This window comes from Oncorhynchus kisutch, linkage group LG13, assembly GCF_002021735.2.
Source record: "Oncorhynchus kisutch isolate 150728-3 linkage group LG13, Okis_V2, whole genome shotgun sequence".
In the NCBI taxonomy this organism is placed as follows: Eukaryota; Metazoa; Chordata; class Actinopteri; order Salmoniformes; family Salmonidae; genus Oncorhynchus; species Oncorhynchus kisutch.
In genome coordinates this window covers 62,066,417-62,093,722 of record NC_034186.2, presented here as the reverse complement: position 1 = coordinate 62,093,722, position 27,306 = coordinate 62,066,417, and the positions used below count along the sequence as shown (strand labels likewise).

The following is a 27,306-nucleotide window of genomic DNA, read 5'->3' as shown; positions in this document are numbered from 1 at the left end:
GACTCTTTTGTATCAGGGTTCTGATTGCCAACAAAAGTACAAATGTTAAGAACACGTGTGTGTGATATACTTGAGTTTACAGGGCTATGTTTCCGCCTTGTAATGTGTTGGAATGATTCTCCAATGAAGATTGACAAGGACAAAAATCTCAATTAAGAGTTTAACATCCTGTTCATGTGAAAGTTATTTATGCAAAATAAATGTACATAAATCTATTTAAAATCAAAATTGCCTTCCAATGAATATAGTAAATGTATTTAATCGTTGGACATTTTGTGCTGTCCTACAAATCATTGCCAGATTATTTAACTATAGAAATTCCAAATACAATATACTGTATAACACATTTCAATATGAAATAATATCAAATAGTATGTTATTTTATATTGATCAATGTTATCTCGACTGTGAACATCTGTTAATGGGGGGGGGGATAAGTTATTTAGATTGACCCAAATATGAGATGACTGAAAGAGACCACACATTCTCAGAAACACGCTCAAACTGTGGCGACTAAAAAAGTGAGGACTCATCTTAAGAAAAAGACAGAATTTATCTAAAACAGTGATATTTCAGAACACACAGTACATGTACTTGCGATACTTTACAAAATTATTTACATCACTTTTTATTTTCAATGTATACCCATCATTGTTGATCATATCAAAAACAAAACCTGACTGGCAGCCAGAGACTCCTGCAAGTTTCATTTTCTGCCAATTTCTTTTAGCCAGTTTCTCAAGCCCCTTTACTTATGGTTTGCATGGAGGAAGACTATTTCATTTTTTGTTTCTGCATAAAAAAATCTATTTTGGCCTAACAAAAAAGGTATCAATTATGCCTAAACAGAGTTCATTTGGAGCCTTGCTTAGCTCAGATGAAATGCGTCAAGGCTGGTTTCATCTCTGAGCAGAGTCCAGCGTGTCCCACCAAACCCTTCCATCACTGGTGAGCCCCATTGAACAGTGCTCGGATTAATTACATTTCAATACCAGTCAATACAGGAATTGAATTAGGCATGAAATTCAAAAAGATCAATGCTGTACACATTGGTAATTTCCCAGTTCAAAACTCAATGTCAATTCCTGGTTTGGCTGAGATGTGAATTGAATTAACTTCAATGTTGCCATGGAGCGACCGTCCAGAGTGACCCCTCGTCGTGGACCATTCCTTCACCTTTTCCTGAAGCTCCTTGTTGGGGTTAAATCTTGGGGCTTAGATCGCGGGGTCCCTTCACTAGGCCCTGCTCCTTGCGCATCACAGGCGCGTGAATGCTGCAGTCCCGTGCCTCACAGAAGCCGGGCACTCCTGCGTTGCCTGCCATGCCAGGCTGGCCCAAAGCGCCTGTGAAACCACGGGGCCCTCTGTGACCTGCCAAACCATTCTTTGGCTCTGCTGGGTGGCCTGGCAGCCCTGTGGGGAAATGTTTTTAACAATTGGAGGTGGCGTCTTAAAAGTTCACTTGAAAAGACTTCCTGCTAACATCAATGTTGAATAAAACCACACAATGCCTATTCCAGTGAATCTGGATGTGAGTTACAGATACTTTACAACAATTCTAAGACAAGCAATTTTGAGGTAGACCTGAGAGTTTCACACCAGTGGAAACAGTGTCCTACCTCTGAGGCCTTGATGCCCATCGTGTCCTGGCAAACCTTTACCAGGCTCACCGCCCTTTCCTTTCGGACCTTTTGTTCCTGTGGAGTAGAACAGAGAGCTTAGGGGTGCACTCTGAAGCTATGCCACTACAAAGGAGCTCCACTAATTTTCACTTGAAATGAGCCTTACCGATCAGGGTTTAGTTTACCTGTAATCAAGTTTGGTTGAACTAAGACATTTGGATTACATACCTCTTTCACCCACTGTCCCCTTCTGACCATCCACTCCTGTGTCCCCTTGGATGCCCCTGCCTCCTTTGACTCCAGCTTTGCCCGCTTTACCCTGAGAGAGAGAGGTCAACAGAACTTATCATCGTTTGGAATAAAGGCTTTCCTTAGTAGATAGGGGTTGGTTTGGGGGCTGTGTGACTCACGGGTTTGCCTGATTCTCCAGTTGGTCCCCTGGTTCCGGGCGGCCCAATAAGTGTGCGGTTGTTGATGGGGCAGCCCTGGGAACACTTGACTCGGATGGAAGCTGCATACTGGGAGATCTGGGCTGTCACCACTCCTTTACACAGCTGCAATACCTGCTCATCTGTCAGCCCAGGGCCCTGAGGTCAAAAAGCTGACAATCAATCAACCAAGCAAATAATTGATTGATCAATCATTCAGTAAATGTTCTTGCTAGATATGGGTCAATGTAAAATAAGGGGGAGACCCTTCCTCCAGGCAGACTGGAGTTGGCTCCTGATACGCACAGGGGCACCTGGCACTCCTTTAGGTCCAGAGCCACCTTTGACGCCCAGGTCACCGCCTGGACCTGGCTCTCCTCTGGAGCCTGGGATGCCGGGGGGTCCATTTCGTCCAACAATGCCATCAGGGCCGATGGTACCTCTCTCCCCTTGCTGCCATTCAGAGATGAGGGGAAGGAAGGAGAGAGACAGACAGAGGGGGGACACTGTTCAGTCACTGAACACAAAAAGTCACGATTTAAACGCAATCTCAATACTTCTCCCTAATCAAATCATTTAATTCTCAATACTTTTACCTAATTAAAACAGTTCCTTTAGGATTTTATGACATAACAGGAACTCAACTCTCTACAGTATGTGCTGTTGTGTCTGCTGTCATCTAGGAACAACCTATGGTTTTTATGTGACATAGAATGGGTTAGGGTGAAAAAACCCACATACTTTCACAGAATGGAGTATACAAACCTGTCCTTTGTCACCACGTGCTCCAAAACGTCCCTGTTTGGAAAGAGGAACGGAAACATTTTTGGTAAGAAGAAAAACAGACCCACTACATCAATGGAAACAGGAAGTAGATAGATGAGAGAGTGACGTCGCCTCGGCCTTGTCATATGATTTACCTTGTCCTCTTTCTCTCCCTTCACACCAGTTCTTCCAACCCCACCCTGAGGAAGGAACAATCAGCACATTAGATAAGTCAGTAAGATGCCATGGCAATGATAGGACTGCTTATTACAGCTTATCAGTCACAAAGGAAAGACCCAAACATAAACAGTAGATGGACAATACACATCCACTTTCACTTACTGGTGTGTGTGTGTGTGTGTGCTTGATTAACTGTGAGAAATCGACTGGTAATTTAGCAGTGTGATGGGGAATGTAAATAAAAGGTTACCTTCTCACCATCAGGTCCTGTCTCCCCTTTGGCTCCCTAGAAACAACGTATTAAATCAACAATTGTATAATCACAAAAGTCAATGATGATAATTGTAGTGGTAATGACAATGTTGGAGTAATGACATATACACACAGGCTGGGCCTGCAGGCCTTTAGGTCCTGGTTTCCCTGGAATTCCTGCATCTCCTCTCGCTCCTTGAGGACCCTGTAATATAAAACACACACATAGGTAAACTGAATGAGAACCCTTGTTCAAAAAGAGGAATTTAGTTAAATTCCAATGACAGATCATTTTTAATTGTCTCAACTTATAGCAAGAGACACGGTACTCTTGCCACAACATCTCTGACAGTGTTTTTTTATAGCTAAAACCATCTGTGTTTTTAACTGGCACTGAAACCTTTTCAGGGACTTTACCAACAGATCTGATGTTTTCAGGGACTTTACTAACATATCTGTTACCTTCCTTGTTTTGACTGTCAACAATATCACATGGGTCTGTCCACCCACATGAAACCCTTAGGCAACATGGCATTTACATCTGATTAACAACACTGAGGGGACTTTACTGAGGAATGTGGAAGTGACAGTGTCTGTATTGTGATCTGTAGTCTACTGTGCACATGTGATTGAGATTAGAGCACCTCATATAGTGGTTATAAAGCCTGTCTTACCCCAGCTCCTACTCTCCCAGGAGGTCCCCTCACACCACGATCCCCGCTCGTGCCCTAGGAGTGAAGACCATTATTCACAAAGTATTCATTTAAGTATTAAAAGTTCATGTCCACTTTTAGTTTATTTAGTAAATATTTTCTTAAAACTGCATTGTTCGTTAAGTGCTTGTAAGTAAGCATTTCACGACCATTGTGATGATGTCATCCTGATACCCAGCATGCAATTTTCCTTCACTTTACCTTTTGTCCAAACTCTCCAGGAAAGCCGATCACCCCAGGAACTCCAAGAGGACCCTGGAAAATAAACAGTAAATGTAGTTTGTTAGGAGAAATCCCATCAACAGATTCCTTATCTATTTATTACTAATTTAGTGGTTATCATACTGATACTCACATCCTCTCCAGGCTCCCCATCACTGCCTGGCATGCCCCCTGGGCCTTGGTCACCCTGAGAGAGAGGAAAGAGAGAGATACAGAGAAAACAGAAAGTAGAAGAGAAGAGAGCAAGGGAGACATACTACAGTATCAATCTAATCTCCCACGTGGAGAAGGTGCTATCGTTATGGCCAAAAGTGTTTAACAGCCACATGACTCACAAAATCAACAATAGCAAAACCTTCAGTGAAAATAACAGTATGCAGTTTAGGGAAAACACCCATGAACACACATACATCTTGGGGGAACCAGAGTAGTTTCTGTGAAGAGGAAGGGCCAATGACTTTTGAAAGCAACCACAGTACTTTCTGTGAAAACAACATAACTCCTGTCCCCCTAAACATACCTTGTGACCGGTCTCTCCTCTGCCTCCTGGCTCTCCAGGATACCCCTATAAAACACAGAAAGAAAAAGCAAGTTAGGATTGGTCTCTCTCCATGTAAAAAAAGATTTAAAAAATGTAGGGAATAGCATAGTCTTAGTAGATAAGGAGAAACAAGAGATCCAAATGGAGAGATGAATGGTGTGATGGATAGACAGACATCCATCTTACATTATAGCCCATCTCCCCATGGTCTCCTGAGAATCCAGGTGCTCCAATCTGACCCTGTGGAAGAGAACGGATGAGATGGAAGACATTTTAGACAGGAAATAGAAGTTATACGATTTGTTTTAAATAATGAGTTATTGAACCCCGGTTTAATTAACCATGGTCACAAAGCAAGGTTGAAAGGCGTTACCTTTTCCCCGTCTGTTCCCTCAGGACCCTGTTTCCCTTCTGCTCCAGTTGATCCCTGAGAAGGTCGGAAAAAAATATGTCTCAACATGGCCAGAACAAATTACAATAATTTGTATGTTGTTTATATGTTAAATGGAAATGATCGCATCACAGCCTGTTTGAGGCTTTCACGTCACAAAGTCTTAGTATTGCTTCTAGTGAGAGCTGTGTAAGGAGCTGAGTGAAGAATTGATTTGAGCATGTTGAGAATGTGCTGAGTTGTGGTAGCAACACTGAGCGGTGGCAACTGAGTGGACGGTGTTGAGTTGTGGGAGCCACCATGTTTACCTTGATACCTCCAGTTCCATCAGGCCCACCAGGCCCTGCCTCACCAATTGGACCCTAGAAAAAGACAAAGAACTAAACACATGAGTAGGGCCAGACTGAAACATGCTGGAGATTTAGCATCACATTTCCTTACACTCATTTGAGGAATAACTTTATTTTACGCTACAGAAATGACCAGGTAGTGCATTTCCTTAGAAAATCCAACAGTAATTGGTAATTACACGATAATAACCTATGTATTGTTTCTTTGTTTCTGTCAGATTAATTGAAATAAAATCCCTGCTATCAAACCAAATATGGTTACCTACAAAACATAACAGCTACATTGTGTCAATACTCACAGTCTCACCCGTTACCCCCACTCCTCCGCGTGGCCCCTCCATACCGATGTCACCCTGTTGAGGATAAGGAACACACTCAGGCATAGACAGCTTCAAATTGTCAATGAAGATTTTTTGGGTGTAATTAGCGAATACTTGTGATGGCATAATGGTATTCTATGATGCCATGCTGGTACTCTGTGATGTCTCTGTGGAACAGTGGGGGTTGATAATGTCATACCTTTTTGCTGGTTTTGGGGTCTACCTTTATAGATGCGGTAAAGGAGTCAATGAAACACAGACCGTTCCATTGACCATATCTGTGGTGTCTTTCAGTACAACTCGGAAACTCAGAACCTCTGAGTTAAAATGTACCTACGTTTTTGCGTAGAGCTTCCTGCTGGTCAATTCTGATATTTTCCAAGTGGAAAACTCTGGCCCCATCTTTCTACAATACCTTTTTAAGAGTTTCTGAGTTCCGAGTTGTCTTGACCGTGGCAATACGGGTTTTCTGTAATGTCACACTGGTTCCCTGTGATGTCATACTGGTCCTATGTGATGTCATATTGGTTCTCGGTGGTACAGCAGGGGTTTTATGTGATGTCATGCTGTTTCTTGTAGGTTTAAACTTTAGACGAACATTATGGTGGCTTGGGCTGTTATTAGTGAACATTCAAATAAGATTTTGTAAAGGGTCACACTGTTTTTGATATGGGGTTATAATGGCTTTTTAAGGAAAAGAGTGATTTTGTTTGATGTGATACATATTTTGTAGGATGCCGGACTGGTTTAGAGGAAGGGTCTTACCTTCAGTCCTAGAACCCCTGTCTCACCTGGATCTCCAGGAAGACCAGGCAAGCCCTGTAGGAGAGAGAAAGAATGAGAGACAAGGTGCAAAAGAATGGAATAAAATATAGACCAAGAGAGAGAATGAGAAAGAGCTATCCTAGTTGATGGAGCTCAGCCTTTCACCTCAACGACACAACATAGCCACTCTCCAGTTCTGAGTAATAAAGAGATCGCCATCTACTGGCCATAATCAATATAGAAAAACGTTACATTGCTTGTGCCATGTTGCAGAATTTAGACCAGAGCAAAACAATGAAAGAGAGATACATTACATCTGTGATATCCTTTGGACGCCTATTATTACCTGGGCTCCAGAGAAACCAGAGGCACCGCCCTCCCCATCAGGCCCGGAGTCACCCTGTAGAGAAGGCAAAGGTCAATACAGCTGTTGAGTCAAGTTCAAGGGTAATGTTGATGCCATACTTTTTAAGTTACAAACATTCTTCCCAGGGAGATACTGTTTCTCTTTTGAGGTCGTGGCAAGCCTGTTTGCAGTGGGGTTGGGCAACCTGGGTTCAAGCCTCGCTTAGGGAGATGGATAGTGTCTAAGGCTGATTTGGGTGAGGTCTTTTATTTGACTTTTTTCACTTCCTCACCTCAGGCCCTGTGTCTCCTCCTCTTCCTAGAACTCCTTTGAATCCTTTGTACCCCTGAACACAACACACAAGAACAATATCAACAGCATTACTCCAATAAGGATATGAGCACTATGAATTTGATTTAGTGACTATACAGTGATTAACACTCACCTCCCGTCCCTGAGCCCCAGGGAAGCCATCTTTACCTTGCAGTCCTCTGGCTCCCTAGATGGACAGACAGATATTTTGTTTAGTCCAGAAAACAGAAGGATACCACAGGATGATGGTGGATGGGGTGAGTTACCCCCATACAACGCAAATCACTTAAGGACCCAGTGAATGCTATATAAATGCCATTTAATCAGTATTAATCAGCAAAGTAAATGGATGTTTGCTGTTTATAAGGTTCTAAATTACATTTGCACCTTCGTCCTACCTTGGGCCCTGCAAACCCAGCGAACCCTGGCTCTCCAGGCTCACAGTTACAGTCTGTTGGCCCCTCCTCCCCCAGAGAAGCCTCCCCACCACCAGGGGCCTGGAGCGACTCTTCGTAGGGCTCCTGCTCGTATGGCACCTGCAGTTATAACATGATATCAACTTACATGACAGAACACAATGTTACATGCCATTACTAAACATCACACATAACATACTTTCCCCCTTGACTTCCCCTCACCTGTGTGGTGGTGGTGTAGGGGTAGGAGTCCTCTGTGATCATGCTCACACTGGTGGGGGCTGGTGCATAGGGGTCATATCCAGATGAGGGTTGCTGCTCCTCATAGCTGTGAGTGGGCTCTGGTGGGTATTCCTCTGCCAGCGAGGAATGGGGAGCAGTGGAGGGGTTTAAGTGAGGGAAACGTTTGCATTCTGGCTTTTGACTAGAAGGAGGGACTTTGCTATGTTGTAGTTATTACCTGGCTGTGGGTATCCTGAATGCTCATAGTTGTCGACCAATGAGCCCTCATAGGTGTGTTCGTCACCTAATATGACACAAAACAATAATTGAACAAGCCTGAAACCTTCCCAGTAAAATGATAGTCTGTTTACAAAACAAAATAGCCTGTTATTAGATAGATAAACCAATGTAATGTTTGTAAGCAAATATAAAAAATGTTTCATTGTGGTGGCATGAGAATATATGTCTATAACATTTTAACCGCAATCTAGGTCAACTAAAAATAAAATCAAGATATAGCCTACTGTTTTAGCTTACCTCTAGAAATGCAAGGCTAATGGCGCTAACAGTGCACGTCAGGCAGCTCACCTGAGTGGTAACCAGAGTACTCGTCCTGAGCGTGGGAGGGGAGGATGCACAATAGGAACACGAGCAGCGGAGAGATAACCAAAACCTGTAGAAAAGGCGGGAAAACAAAGCGAGATTAAAACGACCATTTAGGCTGTAGCCTATTTCTTCGCCGCTATAACGATAACAGAAGGTAAAGGTTGGAAGACCTACCTTTGTTGGAAGATGGAAGACCTCTCAGCTCAAAATGAATAGCCTACAGGCGCTCTTATTTCGTTACACTTTTAACTCCTTCTTAAATTAATAACTGTTTTGAGGACGAAAAAGTAGGTGACTGTAGACGTCTAGGCTAATTAATGAAGGCTAATGGATCACTAAGAACATTTTATACCCAATAATCATGGGCCTTTTAAAATGTCAGATATATCTCCCTCTGGTGGTGGTTACGCACATTATAACAACTCATTAAACGCAAGCCTGTTTTCTTGTCTTGGCATTCCAGACATGTATTAATTGCCCACTTGTAGGCTATGTAACACTTGTAGGCTATGAATAATATTCAACATTTATATGGTCTATATTTGACTAATTCCTTGACAAACATCAGATTTCATATCAATCATAATATGACATCTGCAAGATCATAGGTCTGTAGTTATATATCATATAGGCCTGCAGTAAGCCTAGGCTACAGTTGGAGTAGGCTAAATGACTACATTTAGGCCTGCCAATAAGGCCTATGATTAATCTGATAAATAAGAAAAATGCAAACTTTATTTTCATAAAACTGTATATACTGTATGACAAGCAGCAAGAGTATATATCCTACTTCAAAATGAATTCACAAAAAGCAACAATTTGTTGAGTTGTTGCTTGGGGTTGTTGAAATAAAAATTGGGCTGCAAGGTGGCATATTAGACCATCACTAGAAAAGGCTATATGTTATTAGGGGAGATGACCAAAGATGGTCTGTGGTTGGGTAGTTTGACGGAATATTTGGTAAATATTTGTTAAAAGACACGCTGGACATGTCACGAAGCAAACATTTCTGGTATTGAGGCATATGGCTAAATCATGTCCAAAAATAGTCGCTTCTTCTTGTTTTCCAGAAAGAAAATGGGCCAATAAACTGAAGTCACTTCCTTGGATTAACAGCAGCCTATTGGATGTCACATGACATGAGACATGTGGGAGGAAATTCTGCAGGTATCAGCCATCCAGGTGATAGGGTTGTATTATGCTCTGTAGATTTAGGCAAGAGCTCATCTGCGCCTTGAACAAGATAGAGATGAGAAATACAGGCTCAAAACACTCTTTGTTAAGGTAAAACCACAAGGTGAGCCACAGCAGTTCTCAGGCCCTTCTCACATTCCAGGGCACTTTCTCTGTACTCTAAAGGCGCTCTTCATCCCACTCCTCTGAGAAGGTAAAAGGCCTTTTCTCTGTTTGCTGTGATGTCAAGCAGCCGTCTGTCCACCATGAGTCCACCACTTTTCATCCATGCCATTTCCAGCTTTTCATTCAAAACTCCAGAGGACATCAATAAAACACATGTGCAGTAGTCTATAATGGACTTAAATCAATTATTAAGACTATGAATAAGAGCACCTGATCAATAAATTAATGTCAGTGTATACATGACAAATGGTGCTCAATGATAACGCAGATAATTGAGTATATCTGTTGAAATAAACCAATTGATTTGGAGTATTCCATACATTACCTGGGCAAGTACCCAGAATGTAGAGTTGACGCCATACGTCTGCCTGGTGGTGAAATCAGTGATCACCACCGACCTCCAGGCCCCCTGGGACACTGAGGTGCAGTTTGGGATATAGACTGCTCACCTCCACTAACCCTAATCCTTCCATTTGAACAGTTAGTAGTCATGAAAAAGCTATTCATTGAATAGTAATACACTATCCACAAAGAATTGCTGCAAAGAAATAAGAAATGTAACTGCTTCCATCTGTACCCAGAGTGTAAAATGAGATCCTGGAATTCTTGATTGATGCAAATTTGATTTTGTTCATTTATATTTAGCTACCGTTAACAAAGAACAAACATACATTTACCCAAATTTTCAAACAACAAAATCACCTCTCAAAGTTGTAAAGTGCAATGTTTCAAGCCTTGTCGGTTGACTTGCTGTTGTGTGTAGTGGAGTGCTCTCTAAGATAAAGTCAAATCGGCACATTCCTGAGAAACGTAGACTAAAGTAATTACCCTTAATTCAGAGGGAACTCAAACACTGTTAGGGGCTGCATGTGAACCACTAGGCTAATCATCCTGAAAATAGGTCACATAGTATTTAAACGCCAATGTATATTTAGGTTTCTTTATGCTCACAACCCACCAGTTAAATCAGTCCATGTCAAATACACTCTCACACAGTACCAAAAATAAACCCTCATTACCGCATCATTACACAACCAATAGTTAGATTAGGTTCCTCAATCCAGCAGCACGAGTACACCACCTGCGGACCAGAGAACCTAGGCCCAAGAACCACACTATTGGACCAAATACAGCATTCACATCCAGAATCTGGCATAGCAACATCTCAGAAACCTTGTTAGACCATGATGCCTGCTCTGCTTACTTACCTTTACCCTGGGGGCTCCCATGGTGCTGGTTCTGTCTGTTTGGTTCTGTATAATCCACTGAGACCCTCACTCAACGTATCAGATAGCCCACAGTAATTTTTTTTTTTTTAAGACAGAAAAGTCCAGTTTATTTCCTCCCTGAACTGTACTCCTTACAGCATTCTCGCTCCCCACTCACAGCACTGGTCCCCCTTCCTCTCTCTTACTCCCTTGCTCTCCCTCTCTCAGGGATCCATAAGGTTCTCAGGCAGCCACGGGCTCGGCTCCCTCTTCTCCTCGACAGGGTGAGAAATACCTAAAACTAACCCTAACCCCAAATACAAACAGGGGCAGAGACCCAGACAGAAGAGAGGGATGAGAGAGTAAGGAGAAAATGATAAATACAGAATTAGAGAGGGAGGGTTTAAAACAGATGAGACTAGTGCAGGGTCCATTTTGTTGTGACCATTTCAGTATACTGACACAGTTGTGCAGGTCGTGAATACCCCAATAACTAAAAACATTAAAAAGTTGACATTTGGAGCTGTTCAAGTAGTACAGTTAAGGTCAATTCTATAGTCATTCAGTCAAAAAAAAAGCTATTGACATTCTGATTATGAATTGAATACCCATTTAAAGTAACAGTTTAACAGGTGATCAACCTCAGTACCAATTGACTAGTGTTGTGACAGATATTGAAAAGTATTTTTATCCCATCATTAAAAGACTACAGATGCACATTGACCCCAGGCCTGACCTTTTTACCTGCTGGCAAAAGTGTGCCAACTATGGACACTCTTGTCCAACATTCAATACAATACACACTGAGAAAGGCACAAACTGCCCTGAGGGGTCTCAACCAATAGGGTTGGCCTGGGAGGGGCCATTTACACCTAAATGATTACATTAATATACATATCTGATAGAAATGTGTAGATATTTCTGACCATTTCTAGTCGCAACATGGAAAGACTGACAATTGTTCCATGAAAATCCATGAATTCTAAAGTAATTGTGGCTTTACAACAGAAGTAATTTTTGTGAGAATGAAAGGTAACCTTAAGGGCCATCACACAAAAGCTTTTACACAGATTATGACCATGATCATTAAAGTACACATATGAAGCTTCTATTCAAAGTTCAAACACAATGCTGTTTTAACTTTAAACATCAAACCGTTTTTTTGGAAGTGAGTCAAATACAGGGGTAATTATGAATGTACAACAGAATTCTGAGAATCGTGTTCTAACAGTTTATTTACATTCTGTAATCTAATACAACAGGCATTTAATAACCTCTAGTTTAAGACAGTTGTTTAAAGCTACACTGTTGCTTTAAAATATCATCATTAGATTACATCAAAGAAAGATTTGTCTGTGAGTCAAACTACAATTTCTACACACGCATACCACTTAGTATGAAGCCATGAATTGGGCACTTAGTGTGAAGCCATGGATTGGGCACTTAGTGTGAAGCCATGGATTGGGCACTTAGTGTGAAGCCATGGATTGGGCACTTAGTGTGAAGCCATGGATTGGGCACTTAGTGTGAAGCCATGGATTGGGCACTTAGTGTGAAGCCATGGATTGGGCACTTAGTGTGAAGCCATGGATTGGGCACTTAGTGTGAAGCCATGGATTGGGCACTTAGTGTGAAGCCATGGATTGGGCACTTAGTGTGAAGCCATGGATTGGGCACTTAGTGTGAAGCCATGGATTGGGCACTTAGTGTGAAGCCATGGATTGGGCACTTAGTGTGAAGCCATGGATTGGGCACTTAGTGTGAAGCCATGGATTGGGCACTTAGTGTGAAGCCATGGATTGGGCACTTAGTGTGAAGCCATGGATTGGGCACTTAGTGTGAAGCCATGGATTGGGCACTTAGTGTGAAGCCATGGATTGGGCACTTAGTGTGAAGCCATGGATTGGGCACTTAGTGTGAAGCCATGGATTGGGCACTTAGTGTGAAGCCATGGATTGGGCACTTAGTGTGAAGCCATGGATTGGGCACTTAGTGTGAAGCCATGGATTGGGCACTTAGTGTGAAGCCATGGATTGGGCACTTAGTGTGAAGCCATGGATTGGGCACTTAGTGTGAAGCCATGGATTGGGCACTTAGTGTGAAGCCATGGATTGGGCACTTAGTGTGAAGCCATGGATTGGGCACTTAGTGTGAAGCCATGGATTGGGCACTTAGTGTGAAGCCATGGATTGGGCACTTAGTGTGAAGCCATGGATTGGGCACTTAGTGTGAAGCCATGGATTGGGCACTTAGTGTGAAGCCATGGATTGGGCACTTAGTGTGAAGCCATGGATTGGGCACTTAGTGTGAAGCCATGGATTGGGCACTTAGTGTGAAGCCATGGATTGGGCACTTAGTGTGAAGCCATGGATTGGGCACTTAGTGTGAAGCCATGGATTGGGCACTTAGTGTGAAGCCATGGATTGGGCACTTAGTGTGAAGCCATGGATTGGGCACTTAGTGTGAAGCCATGGATTGGGCACTTAGTGTGAAGCCATGGATTGGGCACTTAGTGTGAAGCCATGGATTGGGCACTTAGTGTGAAGCCATGGATTGGGCACTTAGTGTGAAGCCATGAATTGGGCACTTAGTGTGAAGCCATGAATTGGGCACTTAGTGTGAAGCCATGAATTGGGCACTTAGTGTGAAGCCATGAATTGGGCACTTAGTGTGAAGCCATGAATTGGGCACTTAGTGTGAAGCCATGAATTGGGCACTTAGTATGAAGCCATGAATTGGGCACTTAGTATGAAGCCATGAATTGGGCACTTAGTATGAAGCCATGAATTGGGCACTTAGTATGAAGCCATGAATTGGGCACTTAGTATGAAGCCATGAATTGGGCACTTAGTATGAAGCCATGAATTGGGCACTTAGTATGAAGCCATGAATTGGGCACTTAGTATGAAGCCATGAATTGGGCACTTAGTATGAAGCCATGAATTGGGCACTTAGAATGTACGCCTTCATACTAAGTGGTACGCTATTATGAACATTGGATCGTAGCTTTGGTTGGCTCCTTGACCTAATCTCTGGTTTTCCAAGCCAAAGTACTAAACATGAAAATCACTTATCTTCCTTTTTCTTCTTCCGATCATGAGGTCTCTCATCCGGCGAGCAGGAATCCCTGTGAATGTCCACACACATTCAATTCATCAAACATGTTTACAGCCAAAGCATTCATCAACCACTAAATGTCTGCAACCAGCCTTGATGGTGACTTCATACAATTAAACACGGTCAGATTTGAATGCATGAGACAATTGATATTCAGTCAATCCACTACTCTCTGACTCACCTCCTTCTCTCGGCTGCACCCCTGGCCCTGCTCTGGGCTGGGGTCTTTTCTGCGCTCTTCACTGCGGTGGCGTTTGTGGTGGGAGACGTGTCCATCCCTGGAGCTGGCGTGAGATTGGCGGGACTCTATGGAGGCAGACCGCCTGTCCTCAGAACTTCTCCTGAGAAACAAACGGTTCAGGGGAGTCTGTTTTTATTTTTTACATGCTCCTTAAATAAGTATTACAGTACTAACTGGATTTTGTATGAGCTATCATGTAGGTAAGAAGACAATGGTTGGATTACCTGTGAGGGCCATGTTTGGACTCTCTAACCTCTTCCTTCCTCTCCTCCTCTTTCCACTGACTGGACAGTTCAACAGAGTGGACATTAATCACATCCCGAATCACCTGCAGGATTGATGAAATACATATCCAGATATAACACACACCCACATCAAAGTCAAGTACATCCATTAACATTCTATTGAAACAGTCACACCCCCACACACCTCAGTGTAGGACTTCTTGGTGTTATGGACGTTCTTGGCTCTGTAAGACTGCCGCCGTCTCTTGTAGTCCCTCATCTCAGCCATCAGCTCCAGGTGAGACTTGTGCTCGTTCTGATCGTTACCTAAAGAACAGAAATTAACACAACAGACTCACTGGAATGGATTTAGAGGAGCAATTCATAAGAAATGTGGCTTAAACCACACTACTGATCTCAATAGTTCATGTTTATAGGCCTACCCTTTTTGAGCTTGGCCACCAAATCAACATAAAGGTCCTCGTTGTTGGTTGCAACAGCTTGATCCTTCTGTTTGATGCCCTCCCTTGTCACGTGATCAAAAAGAGCCAATCTGTCTGCCACAGTAAGGTCACAGATAGCTCGCTTCTGGTTCTGGTTCTGAGGAACTTCTGTAGGGTCTGTGGAGTATTCACCTGCAGCACAATGAAAAGGGCTTTACACACACTCACATCCTACAACAGTATCACACAGAGTAGAGTCATGAGAAGTCATTCATTCAAAAGCTTTTCAGAACACATTGATTACATTGAGATGATCACTCACACCTTCAGTATGAAAGGGTTAAAAAAAAGAGGCATTTCCCCAACAGTTACAGGGAAAACGTGTGTGTGAAGCACCGCCAACAGAGGCAGCATGTTTGAAAGGATATGGCATTAAAAGGATACTGCACGTAATCAGTAAGCCTGAACGAGGGAAGAACCTCCTGTAATTACTCACCCCTGTCACTGAAAACAAAAACACAGAACATGTATAGATGACAAATTCAAAGAAACTATATCAAAAACAAACAAAAAACACAGCCACCATATTTAGCAGTGTTTATAATGAATTAATGCATGTTAATTGAGACCTTTTTAGATGTGGGCAAGGCACTGAAGACCTACGAGCTTGGTAAAAAAAAAATCTAAACATTGGTTGCTCTTTGGTGAAATGACCGTTAATTGCTTCTCCAGAATAAAAGCATAAATATTTTGTGGGGCATGTCTACCACAGAGTCTAACTAATGTTGATGGCCATGAATACAAGCATAGGGTTTTATCAGTGACCTAACACTAATGTAAGGGTGTAAAGATCTTACTTTGGCTGTACAGTCCCTCTGTCCTAATTGGCGGTGCACTTGCTCTTGCTTGAAGAATCACTTGTTGCTGTGTGTGTTTGTCTACAGGTGAGGCAAAACACAGAGAAAGATGTGAGATAAGCAGTAGGCTTCCCCAACCCAGGGTCAGTCCAGGGAATTTTGACTACTACATTAAGTTGAGATTCACTTTGCAGTGGAATAGTGTGACACTCACCCATTGTGAAGCTGGTAATGCTGGCATTCTCATAACACAGAGAGGGGTCATACATCTCAGCCTTGGGAAAGGAATTTACTTTTTATAAAAGCTTTTAAGAACATAATAGATAAGGTTGTTGTATAATTAGGGTGGAGAGTTTTTCCTGATCATTTGACCTCACCACTTTGGTCCGCTCTAGTTATAGGGTCCAGTTTTTCTAGGTCTGGTCCTATGGTCAGGAAAAACTCCTTACCCTAATGACAAGCTACACCAAAAAGTGTTGATGGCTCAGTTGATATTTCAGTTGAGTATGTGTGTGTGATACTGTATAGCCCTTTAACCTGTTCCTCATGGGAGTATCCAATCTGGCTGAGTTGGCAGGTGGCTTTGTGTCTCTCCATGCTCCTGCTTGGCACTCTGTGGTTCGGGTCATAGGGGCACATCTCCATCGGCTCCTGTGGAAAGTCATTTACAAGTTATAATCTCATCTCTGCTTGTTGTAGCATGCATGTCATGTATACAGAGACTTAATGAATCACCCATCATCTAGGGTTTTCCCATTTATTTGGAGGCCTCATATCTAGCTAGCTACACATACACAACAGATGGTGCACATTTTTTATATGGATATTAGCTCAGGTAACGTTATGAAAACATTGATTATGGTGTGAACTAGTCCTATAAAGAACGCCGTAGTTTCAGGGCTAGGAGAACCACTAACTAGCTTCCTGACCTACCTGAACTGGGCCGTTATCCTGGTCATGTCTCCATCCCAGCGTCTCGAACAGCTCATTCAGTTGTCTCTGGCAGTTCTCGGTGAACTCCGTCAACTCTTCCAAACTTCGCAGACGAGCCTGGTGATTTTCTGGTGAGTCGCACATGTCGTAGTTAGGTAAAACCTAAATTGTGTTTACATTAAAAGGGGATTCCTTACATTTTACTAGTTAATGTCCAACCCATATTTGATACGGAGATTTTCGATCGTTGTTCAGCACCACTGTCGCATTTTAAAAGCGTAGGCTGTGTGGCGCATGTAGATGACGTAAGCCTTACTGAGGTGAATTCGTGGTAATTGAATAATAAAAATACATTTAAGGGTTAGTTTTGAATTGTACACATTTGCCGCTAAAAGCTTAATTGCAGCATACGTAAGCCTACGTAAGTAAGTAAATAAAATAAAACATATGAGATGTAGTATACAATATTACAGTTAAACAGCTTCACAAAGTAAGGCATTGGGCTGTTGTAGTATCTGTCTGTCCGAATAGGGGGAAGGACTAGATGGGTAGATCTGACACTGACATGTCCTATCGTCTGAGGCAGCTAACGTTATTTGTTGCTGGGATTTTGCGAGCTTTTGGACAAAGGATCTGCAGTGGTGGGACTGCAAGCCCAGGTCATTGCATGCAGAAGGTGTAGGTGGTGCCCATGATGATTTTGGTTGCATGTCGTTGGATCTTCTCAAGTTGGTTGTGTTGGTGGGCTGTGAGACCTGGGTGCTATACTGGAGCACTGGATGGACAAAGCAGGTGTAGACTGTCAGAAGGTCTTGGAAGTTACATACACTATATTTTCATTGGGGCGCCAGGGTAGCCTAGTGGTTAGAGCATTGGACTAGTAACCGAAAGGTTGCAAGTTCAAATCCCCGAGCTGACAAGGTACAAATCTGTCGTTCTGCCCCTGAACAGGCAGTTAACCAACTGTTCCTAGGCAGTCATTGAAAATAAGTATTTGTTCTTAACTGACTTGCCTAGTAAAATAAAAATTAGAAGATCAAGACAACAAGCAAAGGTTTTCTTATTTTATTGGGTAAATCTTTTTTAAATTAATGTAACGTCACTTACATAACACTGACATATAAAAGGCCTTTAAACGGTATTTAAAATACATTTTAAGATTTAAACTACATTTAAATACGTTTAAAATACATTCAAACGACAAGGCTGACATTTAAAAACACAAAGTTCCCTTGCAAACAACTTTTGAAGGAATGCAGGTTTAGGTGGGGAAAAGCTGGTCATCGTGCAGCAATATGGTTTCCATCAAATAATTTGGATAGACTCCTGATCTAAAAACAAAGACAGACAAACATTATCTACTGCATAGCCCTACTTTGTTTATGTGGTTCAGCAATGTGTAAATAAACCATGACCTTGAATATTTTAACTACTTACATTACTTCAAGTGTCTCTGTGTCCTCATAGGCTACTTCCTCCACTATTTCCACCTCAACTCCTACCATTATTGTCTTCCTCACTGGGAAACAGAAGTATTTGATTAGAGAAAAATACTACATAGCAGCCATACTGGATCACCATAGAGAATTACCCTCTTTCACATAAACAGACACATACTCTTACTTCTGAAATAGAAGAGAGGGGAACCAGCACAACTGTGGCAACATCTTCCTGGTTCACTTGGTCCATGCACACAAGCACAGCCATGGCCCTCTGTCCTGTGGCTCCCCCATTGACTGTCTAAACAATGCTGGGATGATTCTTCTCCATCAGCCCCACCCAAGGAAGGCTGGTGTGGGGGGACATCCATCCACATTTCAGGGGCATCTAGCCCTGTGTCACTCTGGCTTTGGATGCTAACTAGGTCTGTGTGGACAGGGCCAAAGGGACTCTCGGTACCAGCCCAGCCCCAGTGGTTCTGAACACACTCTTGGGTGAGGCCATGGCCATCTGAAGACACAGGGGACAGAGGAGAGAAGGAGAGAACCTAAGAACATTTGACAAAAAGCTATTCTGTTCATACCACTGATGATGTCTAAAGGGATTCATGTGAATGGAGAAACCAAGCAAATGGCATTATGTCTATATGTTGGATGGCACTTTAATGAGCATACAAAAAAAATGGGAATAGGGGAGATGAAGACTTAAACGTGGATAAAGAGATACAAGGAGAGGAGATAGAAGGCTGAGAGAGGAGGGGAAGGGATGAGATGGAGGAGCGATAACAGTGAGGTGTGGTGAGAAGGGATGATGGAAGGTTGGATGCTGTTCTGTTGCAGTCTGTCGTTGTATCACGTGTTTGGTCCTGCTGTCTCTTTGGCCTGCCAATGGGCCTGCTGAGTTTGGGCAAGGCTCTTAGTCACAAGTCATCTGGCCACACTGGCAAGCACTGAGGGAGTGGTACGTAAGCAAAACCAGAATAGCACCATTGGGAAAACAATGTTAATTGATACAAACCAGCATAAACCCTGTTTACCCCAAGACAACAAGGCATGCCATTTGAAAACAAACCTAAAACAGGAAAAACAGGGTTGAAACAGACAAGCAATGAAATAGTCCCCTGTACTATTTTGCAATGAGCCTGCAATATTCTTTCACAGTTACCTCATACACCTCACTCTTACTTGTAGTATAGCAACAGATTGCTGGATGCTCCCTGGTCCAAATTGCATGTTCTTCCTCTTTTCCTTCTTCCTCATCCTCCCATTGCCTCGGGGTTGCTGAGCCAAGTCTGCCCAGGTGCCCTTGGTGGCGTAGAGGCGCCCCGTTCGACCACAACCAGTTAGGGTTCTGTCCATACATCTCAGTCAGGGCTTCTACTGTATACCAAGGCAAAGAAGAATCACTTTGCGTGTTTGATTCCCTAGTCGATAAAGGCAGGTCTATAGGCTAGAGATGAGCCAGATTTGTCCATGGACTGGCGCTGCATGGGCTCCGCAGCAGTGCCCTCTGATCCGGTCAGCCGCAGAATAGCTTTTCAGTGGAGGCACGATTCAGCGTTTCCTGTCCAGAAAGGAAGCGCACCCTAATGGTTCTGAGACGAGAGTGTTTCTGATCTTGTGTAATGATGTAATGATCACTCTTGGTGGTCTTTCTGTATTACAATACAACACAAATACAATACAACATTATTAGCCTGTGGGACAGTTAATGCTGTGCAGTAGCATTAGGAACATGCACACTCACACATAATATATACAAAAAATACAATACCCAATGCAATGGCTGGCCTGGTGAAAGTAATGTTTAGCACAATAGTAAGACATAGTAACAATTGAGACAACTCACAATTTGGCATCATATTCACTTGTTTAAATTTATCTATATGCAATTTATCTATAAAATCTATATGCAAATCTATTACTATAAGCACAACTACTATCTATAGTATTACTTTATTAGTCAGCGTTGCATTTATCTTCGTTGACAAGTATTATTGTTACATGATTGGCAGGCAGCTGGTCACATGTTAATGCAAGGCCAATCAGGGACTAGTGCGTTGAGGTGATGGGCGTGAATGAAACATAAAATACTGGAATGTGCCTGGAATATACCATTTACTTCCTCGAGTGTTCATTTCATTTTAGCAAAACATACTCTGGTAAAAGTTTATACTTTGACTTCTGTTCAACTACATCCACTCTTTTACTCCAAATAAAGGTTCCCAAAGACAACAGCTTAGAACTCAAATTCATCCCTCCCATTGCTTATTGTAAAGCAGGACATCCGACACTCCCCTTGTGTGTCAAGAAAGGCAAGTCAGGGAAGTGGATACTTTATTGCCAGTTGGTATCACAGTCTTATTCTTTTCATTCATAGAAATGAGTTATCCTGGATATGGTGCTCCCGCAGGCGGATACCCAGGAGGGGTAAGATCTTACATACAAGTGTCTTCTACACAAATATGAAAATAAATGGGTATCGGCAGGACCGTTTAGTTGTCCGGAAGTAGAACTGCAAATCGACATAATATCCTACATAATATAACAAGCGTATATTGCACAGTGTTTTCCGAGTACAGTAGAGTATTTGTTGTATCTAATACAATTTGTAGGCCTGCCTGCCAACGAATCTCTACCATTGGCAAGCCGTAGCAGATATGTTATGCTTTATGCGCTTTAGCCTCCAGGGAGGCCTGTTGTTCCCGGAGTGAAGAGGAGGCTTGTTGGATACAACAGAGACACTCTTACAATGTAACAATCTGAGCTGATCAAAAGATAACATGAAGTGCAAATGTTAGCTCTACTATGATTGATTATAGGGCCTATACTTTGTATAACAAGTTCAGTAGTGTATAGGTCTATTGAAGTACTGGTTTTGAATTAACTCAGTTCACCCAACCCTGGGAGTGGTCAGGTTCACATAATAACTGGGACTCACTGTCCTGGTGTTGCTGGCCGAAGTGCAGTTTGGGACTCTTGCTGATTGGAATAAATAATCTATATGAAATAATTCTCAGCACCTTGCACTGATTTGAGACACAATTGTCTTTTGACTATTGGTTAGGTGGTTCAGAGTGAGCCATTGGGATGTTAAACTTTGGTCACTTTCATGGCACTTGACCTATGTTGTCACTAACTGTTTCATAGTAACCTTATGGTGTTTACTGTTTCTCTCTCTCTCTCTCTAAACCATTGTCTCTCTAAATCATTGTCTGTCTGTCTCGCAGTATGGAGGTGCCCCTGCTGGTGGCCACCCCCCTGGTGGCCCTGGCTTTGGAGGATACCCTGGTCAGCAGCAAGACCCTCTCTATGGATATTTTGCTGCTGTTGCAGGCCAGGTAATAAGACTTACAGATTGACATATTGAGCTATCTGCTAGTCTCAACACAGTCAAAACAGCTTACTGTCATCTAAAAATGTATAGCATTGTTTTGCTCTCAGTAAGTATTTTTTCCCCTCCATCTTTTGACATTGGAAGGATGGGCACATATCAGCGGAAGAGCTCCAGCAATGCCTCACACAGGCTAACTTCTCTGGTGGCTACAAACGTAAGAGTGACACCATGTACAAGACCGACGGGAACCGCAAACTCCCAGCCATTTTTCAATGCAGTATTTTGTTTTATTCTATTCTTTACACTGTATGGAGAGCTGACTGTGGTTTGATTAACTGTTATCTTATCTCTGACAGCTTTTAACCTGGAGACCTGCAGACTGATGATCAACATGCTGGATGTATCCTTGACTAACCAGTCAGTACAGACACACAGGTTTTTAAAATACTATGGTCCCTACTAGCTACCAGGACAATAATATGAGATGGAATATGAGTAAGTGACAGTTTTTTGTGCATTCAGAGTTTGCAGAAAGTCCTCTCACATTGTATGACTGTGTTCCATGGATTTTTCTTGAATGGGAAAAAACAACTAGATATATCAGGACAACATAATCTAAATATTGAAATTATTCAGAAAACCTTTAGCTGTCTATATTCATGTTTGAGGTAAGGTTGTGAGGTCACTGCTGTTCCTTGACTGAAGCGACCCCTCAGAGAGACATGTCATGTACTATGGGCTTCAACGAGTTCAAGGAGCTGTGGACAGTGCTCAATGGCTGGAAGCAGCACTTCATGTCCATTGACCGTGACCAGAGTGGGACTGTGGACCCCCAGGAGATGCACCAGGCAGTCACTTCCATGGGTACGTACAAGCACAAAGGGTGTATTCGTTTATATGTGTATACACAATAAGTGATGATATGTTCATTTGACATGTTTGTTTGTGTGTTACAGGCTACAGGCTGAGCCCACAAGCCATGAACTGCATCATCAAGAGATTCAGTTCTCAGGGGAAGATCACCTTTGATGACTACGTAGCTTGTTGTGTGAAACTCAGAACCCTGACTGGTGAGTGGACTGTTTTGATCACTTGTCCATTATCAGTATGACTATTGTATATGTGGTTGTTTGGTAATAGTTTATCTCTGTATGTTTGCTACAGATTTGTTCCGAAAGCGGGACCAAGCTGGACAGGGAATGGCCACATTTCCATACGATGATGTAAGTCTTTCAAATCTCTTAAATTTTTTTTCAGATCCTCTTCCTTGTTGTAAGCACTTACTGTAAATGGCCCCTTCTTAAATGTAAAGTATTATAATCACTCTCTTTCTCTCTCTCTCTCAGTTCATCCAGTGCACGATGAGCACATGAAGAGACAGAGCAGAAGAAAATCTGAGGGACTACCTCTTAACTCTCATAATATTTACAATTTAGCATGTGTAAAAATGAATTCTGACATGTATTTTTGATACTCACAAATCACTTGCTTTTTTTGATTGCTTTTATACAAACATGACTAAATAGGAAGTTTTGAAATAGGAAGTTGCTATAAAATTGTAACATTACCTTAGGAAACTGGAATATTTGCCAACTTTAACCACTAGGTGTGCCTATAAACCCGTGTCACCACTGCATGTTCTGTATGTTATGTCACTGTTGAAAGTCTTTACTATTCATCATGATAATCAAGATATCCCTAAATATAGCTGGGAGTAATTTTGTCTGTATGTGAAAGATAGTAATAAACACAACCATATATGTGGAATACACCTCTGATCTGCTGTTTTCCTATTAGGTCTTGGTGACAGTTCAATTAAATCGAGTGAGCATTATCAGCATTTCACACTGTAGGTCCACATGCACTCTCCATGGGGAAATAAGAGTAATAGAACAAGGTATGAATTCAGAAAATAATTGATTTAACTTACGAGTGATTTTATGCTTTCTAAAATGTCAACATCACTCACTTCTGACCATCACTCTTGTCCACTTGGAGAGAGACTGAGGAGCCAGAACTTCCACTCTGTCGTTTCCTGGAGGTCCAGTCTGCCCACTCCTCACATCCAAAGTGGAAAGACTGGGTCCCATATTGAGCTAGATGTAAAGACCATTTTTGTTGAGTTCTTTACAGGAGAAATTGCGGACCAAGATGTAGAGCTTTTCCTAAACCTGCGAAATTATACAACCTGTCTACAAGCAACTAGACAAGTTTGGGATCTGGTATGGGGTCAGAAGGTACAAAGTACATTTGTGGAAAATCAACAGATTTCCAGTACAGATCCTTAACTCAACCTCAATGGGTCCCTACATTGAGAGAGTCAGTTATCAAGGTCCGACCCATCACTGCCACATCTGTCAGAGTCTGGACCATCAGGTCAGAGATTGTCATAAAACATTATGCGCTGGACTGGGCCACAAAGCAAAATACTTTACTGAAGAAGCGATGTACAGCCAATGTGGAGGTGAAGGTCACACCTCCAGTGTCCTACGCGGGCATGGTAAGAAGAGGTCCAGCCTCTAATCCAAGGCTTGACAAAACGGGATAAAGAGAAAGTGAGCCCGCAGCATTAGACCCAGCACCCTAGACCATCAGCAAGACTACAACTCGCGCTGTGGCACTGTGTGCCGTCACCCGCTGCTTCTCCAGGAGCTGTGACAGAGAGTGAGCCCGGGAGAGAGAGAGTTGAGACGGCATAAGAAGAAAGAAATGGAACTAGTAAGGTCGTCCACCCGAGCGCTGAAGTAGACGTCACCCACCAGTCTTCCCACTCCATCCCGAGCGACGGTGAAGAAGAAAGTGACAGCAGTGAGCGTGAGGGCAAAAGGGAACATGAGAGAGATGAAGACGACACCAATGAAAGTGCAGCGAATACACCGACCCAGTGAATACCGTGCCCCTCTTCTCCTCCATCACTACCACCCAATGATAGCCCTTAATGTGAAATGTCTAGAAAACAAAGATATGATAAATGAATTGAAGTTTGAAATATGTGAACTGAAAATTTTATTAAACTGACATTGACTTGTCGGACATTATGAAGTCCAGAATAACAGGATTTAAAAAAAATGTAATGTAAGTATTTAGATAGGCCTACGCGGAAATATTTAAATTATACGGAAAACAAAAATATAAACGCAACAATTTTAAATATTTTACTGAGTTATAGTTCATGTAAGGAAATCATTAGACCCTAATCTATGGATTGCACATGACTGGGAATACAGATATGCATCTGTTGGTCACAGATACCTTTAAAAAAAAGGTAGGGCAGGGACCAGAACCTGTCAGTTTCTGTTGTGCAGCGCAACACATCTCCTTCGCATACAGTTGATCAGTCTGTTGATTGTGTTCTGTGGAATGTTGTCCCGAACATCCAGAACATCCCAAACACGTTCAATGGGTAACATGTCTGGTGAGTATGCAGACCACTGACATTTTTTAAAACATTTTCAGCTTCCAAGGATGATCAAATCAAATTTTGTTGGTCACATACACATATTTAGCAGACGTTATTGCGGGTGTAGTGAAATGCTTGTGTTACTAGCTCCAACAGTGCAGTAGTATCTAACAATTCACAATAATACACACAAATCTAAAAGTAAAAGAATGGAATTAAGAAATATATAAATATTAGGATGAGCAATGTCTGAGTGGCATTGACTAAAATACAGTATATGAAATTAGTTAAACAGTATGTAAACATTAAAGTGACTAGTGTTCAATTTAAAGTGACCAGTGATTCCATGTCTATGTAGTACATAGGGCAGCAGCCTCTTAAGGTGCAGAGTTGAGTAACCGGGTGCTAGCCGGTAGTCATGGCTATTTAACAGTGTGATACTGTAGAAGCTGTTTTTCAGTCTCTTGGTCCCAGCTTTGATGCACCTGTACTAACCTCGCCTTCTGGATGATAACAGGGTGAACAGGTAGTAGCTCGAGTGGTTGATATCCTTGATGATCTTTTTGTTCTTCCTGTTACATCGTGCTGTAGGTGTCCTGCAGGGCAGGCAGTGTCCCCGGTGATGCGTTGGCCATACCCAGCGTCGACCAGTCATTTAGATTTTTTGGGGCTTGCCTGTTTTAAATGTTATTTTGGCATTAATATGTGTCACATATCAGTTTGCAAACAATTAAAAATATATATAAATCTTTGAGTTAATAAAGCCGCATACAAACACGGTCTCTTTTTTGTTTTCTTGAGTAAGGCAGCTCCAAAATACAGGTGTTTCAGCCTAACTCAGTGCTTTCTGTGATGGTGGGGCAAGCCAGCAGAAAATACGGAGCTTTGCGCCATGATTGGCTCAGTGTTCTGTCACTCATGAGGAAACTACGTCACCGCATAGTCTAAGGGGAGACCTCGAAAATTCTAGACCTTTGGGTATTGACATAGAGATACATTAGAATTGCCCATCCAAGAAGGCTCAAGGTCATTGGCCACAGATAAAATGACGTCAAATCTCGTTATATGTATAGTAGCTTTGATTGGACTGATCATGTCAACATCATACTTTCAAAATATTAGCTAGCAGTCATCATCATGAATCAAGTCGACAATCTACAGGCAAATCCCTTTAAACCCTTGTCATATGAAGAGAAATAATGAAGAGAAATTATAGATGAAACGAATCGGTGCTTATCGGCCATTGGATATAAACATTACACAACAAGATGTAAATTGCAAATTCAACATTGAGTGGTTTGGAAGGAAGTGAGCACAACAAGATGAGTCCAAAAATGTATTGTATGCTGCTGCATAAATGATGTAATATGCCAGGGAGATATGCATACTGTAGCTAAGAAAGTAATACTAATGTTGTGTATGTTATCTATGTTGTGTAGTAAGCTGTTAGTAGCCCATGTGCCTCGCGCTAATAATTTGGTCCCCTTTCCCCTCTTTTCCCTACTGTTCTGACTTGGTGGTGCACGTGCACATGTAGCCTATAGCCTGTTTTAGAGAAATGTAATCATCAAATATTGTAAGAGCTTTCATTGTCTGCTTATATGGCACCGTTATTTATCCTACAGTTCTGACTTGGTGTACTTTTTTTACATTTTTTATTTTAATTTTATTTCACCTTTATTTAACCAGGTAGGCTAGTTGAGAACAAGTTCTCATTTGCAACTGCGACCTGGCCAAGATAAAGCATAGCAGTGTGAGCAGACAACAAAGAGTTACACATGGAGTAAACAATTAACAAGTCAAGAACACAGTAGAAACCAAAGGGGGAGTCTATATACAATGTGTGCAAAAGGCATGAGGAGGTAGGCAAATAATTACAATTTTGCAGATTAACACTGGAGTGATGAATGATCAGATGGTCATGTACAGGTAGAGATATTGGTGTGCAAAAGAGCAGAAAAGTAAATAAATAAAAACAGTATGGGGATGAGGTAGGTGAAAAAGAGTGGGCTATTTACCAATAGACTATGTACAGCTGCAGCGATCGGTTAGCTGCTCAGATAGCTGATGTTTGAAGTTGGTGAGGGAGATAAAAGTCTCCAACTTCAGCGATTTTTGCAATTCGTTCCAGTCACAGGCAGCAGAGTACTGGAACGAAAGGCGGCCAAATGAGGTGTTGGCTTTAGGGATGATCAGTGAGATACACCTGCTGGAGCGCGTGCTACGGATGGGTGTTGCCATCGTGACCAGTGAGCTGAGATAAGGCGGAGCTTTACCTAGCATGGACTTGTAGATGA

At 42.2% G+C, this 27,306-nt stretch overlaps 3 protein-coding genes across 4 annotated transcripts; 1 reads left to right on the top strand and 2 right to left on the bottom strand.

Moving 5' to 3' along the window:
• Positions 1–534: 534 nt before the first annotated feature.
• On the bottom strand, positions 535–20,227 carry LOC109901985 (collagen alpha-1(I) chain). Of its 2 annotated transcripts, none has more exons than XM_031786828.1 (33): positions 20,122–20,227; positions 19,458–19,927; positions 16,834–18,783; positions 15,044–16,551; positions 14,806–14,927; positions 14,601–14,704; positions 14,317–14,476; positions 11,019–14,145; positions 8,434–8,518; positions 8,084–8,149; positions 7,846–7,979; positions 7,606–7,743; positions 7,341–7,394; positions 7,188–7,241; positions 6,896–6,949; positions 6,550–6,603; positions 5,764–5,817; positions 5,423–5,476; positions 5,097–5,150; positions 4,910–4,963; positions 4,703–4,747; positions 4,316–4,369; positions 4,162–4,215; positions 3,922–3,975; positions 3,381–3,452; positions 3,246–3,281; positions 2,971–3,015; positions 2,816–2,848; positions 2,357–2,503; positions 2,033–2,209; positions 1,851–1,941; positions 1,620–1,697; positions 535–1,413 (listed from the first exon to the last, which is right to left on the bottom strand). In XM_031786828.1, the coding sequence occupies exons 8-33, from the start codon at positions 11,037–11,039 to the stop codon at positions 1,202–1,204; spliced, it is 1,974 nt and encodes a 657-aa protein (XP_031642688.1). In that variant the 5' UTR covers positions 11,040–14,145; positions 14,317–14,476; positions 14,601–14,704; positions 14,806–14,927; positions 15,044–16,551; positions 16,834–18,783; positions 19,458–19,927; positions 20,122–20,227; the 3' UTR covers positions 535–1,201. The 2 variants fall into 2 exon arrangements, with proteins under 2 accessions (XP_031642688.1, XP_020353612.2); XM_020498023.2 differs by lacking the exons at positions 19,458–19,927; positions 20,122–20,227 and having other exon boundaries at positions 15,044–15,547; positions 15,901–15,981; positions 16,115–16,551; positions 16,834–17,115.
• On the bottom strand, positions 14,125–16,977 carry LOC109901462 (U11/U12 small nuclear ribonucleoprotein 48 kDa protein-like). Its single transcript, XM_031838089.1, has 8 exons — positions 16,834–16,977; positions 16,438–16,551; positions 16,115–16,175; positions 15,044–15,235; positions 14,806–14,927; positions 14,601–14,704; positions 14,317–14,476; positions 14,125–14,145 (listed from the first exon to the last, which is right to left on the bottom strand). The coding sequence occupies exons 1-8, from the start codon at positions 16,975–16,977 to the stop codon at positions 14,125–14,127; spliced, it is 918 nt and encodes a 305-aa protein (XP_031693949.1).
• A 191-nt stretch (positions 20,228–20,418) lies between the features above and the next one.
• On the top strand, positions 20,419–23,384 carry sri (sorcin). Its single transcript, XM_020498024.2, has 8 exons — positions 20,419–20,702; positions 21,503–21,613; positions 21,754–21,823; positions 21,966–22,009; positions 22,326–22,473; positions 22,566–22,679; positions 22,774–22,832; positions 22,956–23,384. Exons 1-8 carry the CDS (start codon positions 20,655–20,657, stop codon positions 22,980–22,982), a joined length of 621 nt encoding a protein of 206 aa, XP_020353613.1. The 5' UTR covers positions 20,419–20,654; the 3' UTR covers positions 22,983–23,384.
• Positions 23,385–27,306: the final 3,922 nt, after the last annotated feature.